At 33.8% G+C, this 6,187-nt stretch overlaps 1 protein-coding gene across 1 annotated transcript; it reads left to right on the forward strand.

The window, feature by feature from the left end:
- The first annotated feature begins 232 nt into the window (after window positions 1-232).
- LOC143642685 (lysozyme C-like) lies at window positions 233-6,187 on the forward strand. Its single transcript, XM_077111379.1, has 4 exons — window positions 233-422; window positions 1,578-1,742; window positions 4,459-4,537; window positions 5,076-6,187. The coding sequence occupies exons 1-4, from the start codon at window positions 287-289 to the stop codon at window positions 5,140-5,142; spliced, it is 447 nt and encodes a 148-aa protein (XP_076967494.1). The 5' UTR covers window positions 233-286; the 3' UTR covers window positions 5,143-6,187.

Below are 6,187 nucleotides of genomic sequence, written 5' to 3' on the forward strand. Positions count from 1 at the left end.
AAAATAGTAAAAAACTTCTTGTTTGGAAACAATGCAACTCCTCAGTATTTCCTGAGCCACATCATTAAGCAATGTGATTTCATAATTTTCTTGTGATAATGCTTAGAACACCAGGGTATCTGTCTTCAAAAAAACGCTTTTATTGTCTGCTGATCAATATACAGTTCCTGCTTTCCACATAGCCTAAAGGGTGGAGCCCACTCATGATTAGGAGAAGGAAGTTAACAGATTTAAATATTGAAGCTGGCTTGCCCTATTCAGCCTAGCGGTTGGCTTCCCAGTCATCATGAAGGCTCTCCTTGTCCTGGGGCTTCTCCTCCTTTCTGCCACTGTCCAGGGCAAGATATATGAAAGGTGTGAATTTGCCAGAGCTCTGAAGGCACGTGGAATGGATGGCTTCAGGGGAATCAGCCTGCCAAACTGTAAGTCTCTGCTCTCCTTCATCCTTTTAGAGGGGGAACAGCTACTAAGAAAGGAGGACAAAAAAAGAAACTTTGAATGAATGGGCTATTTTTATGTCTTTGAGGCTTTATATACTTCAATGATTAAAAACATCAGCTTGTACCTGTATAATCAGAGATACCCAATGAAGAAATAAGTGTGTGGAAAGGCAAAATGCCTACGATTCAAACTATAATAGGACTTATTGTACTCTTCCAGTTCCACTGAATTTGCCAGGAGCCTGAGACTCAATGGTACACTTAAGCTGACTAAATGATACACTTGAAGGCTTGAAATATGCAGTTAAGTCCTTAATACTTGACTCCAGCCATTTCTCACTTAGAACTCGGGTTCTAAGAACCTGGAGTAACAAACACTTTTTTGTTGTTTTAATTTCCCTGCCAGGAACTTATTTCCCTTCGGAAACTGTGTTTGTATAAGGATCCCTGAAACTGAGCATGAAATGGTGTTTTATTATTCTTATTCACCCTGCTGAATTAGCTATTTTTCATTTTCTTCCACACAATTAAGGTATGCCCCCAGTAGAAGTTATTATTTTTATTTTAGTATATTTATCCAAATAATCACTGTACTGCTTAATTGAATTCAGCTAAGCAGTACAGTGGATAAATGATTGGATAGATGAAACGGTCTTTCCTACTCTCTAGCTCTTGTCTCCCAGATTCTGACTTCTCAAATTTACCTTTAGCAATTCTAGAAACTTCATTTCTCTCACAAAGTCCTCGTTTTTATAATCAAAGGGTTTTTTCCATAAGCTTATGTATAAGCTATGAATTTACAAAGTCCACTCAATAACTCGGTTTATCTTTCTATTCTGGCTGAACGCTCCTTGAAGGATAGGGAAAGGGTAAAAGCAATGTAAAAAACATTTATTTAAATATTTTTAAAGTAAATTACCTTTTTTCATTGGTGTTGCAAGGTGATTTGCATCGCAGAAGGATTTTCTTAGTGGACCTTTAATACTTAAGTGCTAAAATATTTTTCAAGTTCAACGCATCTTTAAACTTGTAAGGTTAATCATTAGTAAAATAGAATTAGCTAAATAGAACTGATTTTGGTATACAGCATCGGTGATTTGGTGTGCATCCTTATTACTATAAATAAATTCTTTTCAGGGGTGTGTTTGGCGCGATGGGAGAGTGGTTATAACACAAGAGCTGTAAACTACAATCGTGGAGACCGCAGCACCGATTATGGGATTTTTCAGATTAATAGCCGCTACTGGTGTAATGACGGCAAAACCCCCGGAGCAGTTAATGCCTGTGGTATACCCTGCAGTGGTAAGACAAGATAATGTATGAGTGATGGCACAGGGCCTATGTGGTTAATCTTGTAAGATTACTCATTCTTGTAAGAATAGGGACTCAACACAAATGTAAAATCCTGGAAGGGTTCATCAGGCACCTAGGAAAGCTCCATCTCACGTTCTAGATATTCAGTGCCATCTACCTCATAATTCCCTAAGTAAGAAATTAAAAGTCTGGGACCATAGATATGTTACCGGACAAACCAATTCCTGAGACACTGGGGTTTCAAAGAGAGAAAGAGTTTATTGCTAGGCACATAGGAGAACAGATGGTCTAGCAGCTCAAAATCTCTCTCTCTGAGTTTAGGGGACTCAAAGTTTCTAAGCATTTTAGCAAAAGGAGATGAGGTCATTTCGAACAGCAAGTTCAAAGCAGAATAGGGGAAAGGAGACAGTGTTATCATAATAGGAAAATATAAACTGAAACAAGGGGAAACAGAGCCGTCACTTCAGTGCTAAAGGAGTAAGCCAAAAGGAAGGGAGACAAGTTATCCTTTACTAGCAGAGTCTAGCTGATACATTTACAAATGTCTGAGGCTGAAACTAGTTAATGGCTGACTTCAAATTCTTTATTAGCCTTTGCCCTACAAGAAAGTGACCAGATAAAGGGAGTAACAGGTCATCCAGACACAAAGGCACAAGATAAGAGCTTTAATAATCATTTCGGATAACATGACGGCTGATTATAGTTTAGGGATTTCAGGTATTCCCCCGTCTACCCCAATATACCAGAAAGCAAAAAGAAATATCTATGTAATGATTCAGTAATCAAAATCTTCCCTTAAATCCTAATTTCTCAGTTACAGAAGTTTGGTGTTTTATAATATATAAAAGGTTTTGGAATGGCCTGTTAATTGATTATAAATGGTCTTATTAATGCTTTGTCAAGAACAATGCCATCTTCTCACTTATTGGGGGAACTTTAGTGATAATTTGTGTGGATCTTTTTAGTTTGTTTTTGCTTTTTATTATGAAATATTCTAAATATAGAAAGTTGGAGACATAGTATAATAAATTCCTATGCCCACCATGTATTTTAAATATTTGTTAATACTTTGTCATATTTGCTACATATATGTATATATTTTTGCATAAAGATTATAAAGTGAATTAGAAGCATATTTCATTTCAAAATTCTTTAGTTTACATCTCTAAAAAATATAGTTCCTATATAATCATTACTACAATTAAGTTAATTTATAGATTTATTTGAGGTGGAACAAATATTTTTTTGAACTCCAATAAAAATAACAATACGGATAAATACTGCAAACTCAATATTATATTTTTTAATAATAAATTTCTGGTAGAAGAGTTTAGCCTTAGAATATTCTTCATGTCTAAACAGAATTCATTTAATTTTAAAACTACTTTGTATTATATAATGATCTGTGATCATTGAATAAAAATTACAAAATGGAGAGAAGAAAAAATCATCCATTATCTTACTACCCAGAAATTTTTAAACGCTGATACTTTTTTAGTACATATTCTTCCAGAATATATATCATCATCTATATGAATGTAAAGCTGTTTCGTGCACATATGATATACCCACATACAAACATGTATACCTTTACAAAAATGAAGCTGTATCATATGTACTGCTTTGCAATTTGTTTTTGATGTCTCAAAATTATTTCCATGTTAATAACTGAATATGATTGCTGAATCATTAAACTGATATCTCTTTTAGTCTCCAGTATCTTAGAGCAGCTAAGTAAAATTAGTAAAAATTTACTAAAAAATTTTTAGTAAAAGCCTAAAATTGTACAATGAAACCCATGTCAAACTCTGAAATATGTTCTACAACTAATTGTGGCGCTGTGCTTTTAAATTTATTGCTTTTTTGTATATATGTTATTTTTCACAAAAAAGAAAAAAAAGTCAATTATGATGCTAAAAAAATATTTATGCCTTCTAGCCTCCTATATTCTGGAGCAGCTAGAAGGAAAAGTCTGAGAGGATCATATGGTAGCCTATGATAAAATTTGGGATTTGTCCTTTAACTACTTGCTGAAGAGTGCTTTGAAAACTATTGCTTTTTTATTTCTTTGCTTTGTATATATGTTATATCACACAATAAAAAAGTTATAAAAAATTTAAAAAACTAAAAAAATACCAAATAAACCTGTGAAAAGCCAAAAAAAAGAAAAAGAAATTATTTCTATGTCAACAAATACATATCTGTCAATATTTTCATTTTAAAAGCATAACTAGAATTCATTATATGAATATTCCATCATTTATGACCTACTCCTACTGATAAGCGCTTAGGTTTCTTCCATTTTTCCCTTTTATAAATTGCTATGAAAAGCCTACTACATGTATGACTACAATCCTTTACCTTATTTTTTAAGTATTGCTTCCTAGATAGGAAATTGCTGAGTAAAAAATTACTAGTCAGCTTGTTTCTTTTTTACAGTGCTTAGTGCAGAGAGGACCTTCCATTATATTACTTAATAATTTCAGAACTTCCAACTTCATTAACTAATAAACAGAATACTTTATTTCATGTTCAATGAGATGGAATAAAGAGAACCTCTTTCCCCCATATTCATATATATCTGGACTCTTGGAAAATAATTTCCTAGTATTCCTACCTCAGCCTAACAAAGTAAAGCTGACTAAACCTAAACATATAATAAAATTTCTAAGAAAGTTTTCTTTCCTTACTGCCTCTTTCTTAGCTTTGCTGCAAGATGACATCTCACAAGCTGTGGCATGTGCAAAGAGGGTTGTCAGCGATCCACAAGGCATTAGAGCATGGTATGTTTTCAAATCTTAAAACTATTTTTCCCACAGTTGATATGTGCAGTGAGAGATTTTCAAAGCCCAAAGTTTGATACTCAGAAGTGAAAACTGCAATTTTAGGCTTATGGTAAACAATGTATTACGTCGATCCTTGAAGAAACAGTCTACCCTAACAGATTCAGAATCTTACTCTCCTTCTCACCAATTTATTTCTGAGGATTTCTAGAGCTTTTAAACTTTTCCAAACTGTAATTTGTCATATCTTGGAATTACTTTTAGAACCAGGAAATGTGGAATGAACATTGTAGTTACGGTTGTAGAATGTGCACAATTCTGCAGATATGTTCAGCATCCTGGTGCCCTAGCGAGGGCTTTGGGAAGGAGTGGAGTCCTCTGCATTCATGCCTCACTTATAAAAACAATACTGGAATCTATCTACAGTCAAGGCCTTCTTGATTAATAAAATGCTTTATTCTCCCAGAGGAATTGAAGTATGTACGTTACACTAAAGGTATGGTAAACTTTTCTTTGTTTGTTTCACCTTTCTCCACAGGGTGGCATGGAGAAGCCGTTGTCAGAATCAAGATCTTACTCCGTATGTTCGAGGTTGTGGAGTTTAACTGCAGTTTTCTTTTTGCATCTCATTTTTCACTCTTTTTTTTTTTTTTTTTTTTTTTACATAAGGAAGTAGTTATTAAGTGACAGGTCATACTACCATTTTTCTCCCTTGAAATAAATAATGAGTTTACAAAAGAAGGAGCAAAATATGGTGGGTCTTCTCAAAGGCTTATGTTTACTAATGTGTTTGCTATTGCATATTAAGCATGAAACATTTTTCATTTTGTTAATAGAACTAATGCTGTTGAAAATTAATCTAACACCTTGGTTGCAAATACATCTCCAATATATCTAGTTCTTAATCAGAGAAATAACCTAAAGTTAACCCTGAATAATACAGTTATTCTCCAATGTTAGATAAAAATATAACAAAAGAACATCATAAAGCAAATTGCTCGTAGGCAAAATCCCAGGTGTTTAGGCATCTGATGCCAATATCTCTTCACTCCTCTACAAAGCACTGATGATGAGCACTCTTTGCTGGGCAATATAAAATTAAAAAAAGAACAGGATGCCAAATGGCTTAAAGTATAATTTGGTTTTCATAAAGTATGTGAACATTGGTTTAAATATTTTATTGATCATCTTAATTTTACACAGCTGTAAAAGTAGACTTGTAATTTATATATCAATCTATAATACCCCTTTAAAAAACTTTCATCTGCTTCTTGCTGATCATGAAGGAATATAAAGTTGATTAGATGAGAGTTTGCTATTCCTTAATTGTCTTAATTTAGATTCAGGCATCATGACTAAGCCCTGAGGCAGATGACTGCAAGTATTGAAACAATTGCTAATGATCTCTTCTGTGAAAATATGCATGTTATAAAAAACACAAACATTATCATTAAAGGCTTTATAGCATATACCTTGTCTTTCTTTGTTAAAACCGATCTAGTGACGCTGAAGAAAAAAAAAAAATTGGCGGGCGGGCCACGGTGGCTCAGCAGGCAAGAATGCTCGCCTGCCATGCCAGAGACCCGGGTTCGATTCCCGGTGCCTGCCCATGTAAAAAATAAAAAAATAATAAAAAATAAAAAAAAGTTG

Source organism: Tamandua tetradactyla, chromosome 7 (genome assembly GCF_023851605.1).
Source record: "Tamandua tetradactyla isolate mTamTet1 chromosome 7, mTamTet1.pri, whole genome shotgun sequence".
Taxonomy (NCBI): Eukaryota; Metazoa; Chordata; class Mammalia; order Pilosa; family Myrmecophagidae; genus Tamandua; species Tamandua tetradactyla.

What these genes read in the sequence shown, in the direction of transcription:
- LOC143642685 (XM_077111379.1), top strand. Translation starts at nt 287, where the DNA reads ATGAAGGCTCTCCTTGTCCTGGGGCTTCTCCTCCTTTCTGCCACTGTC. An exon ending in CTGTGGTATACCCTGCAGTG is followed by an intron (nt 1,743 to 4,458) that starts GTAAGACAAGAT and finishes CCTCTTTCTTAG; the next exon opens with CTTTGCTGCAAGATGACATC. An exon ending in CCACAAGGCATTAGAGCATG is followed by an intron (nt 4,538 to 5,075) that starts GTATGTTTTCAA and finishes CTTTCTCCACAG; the next exon opens with GGTGGCATGGAGAAGCCGTT.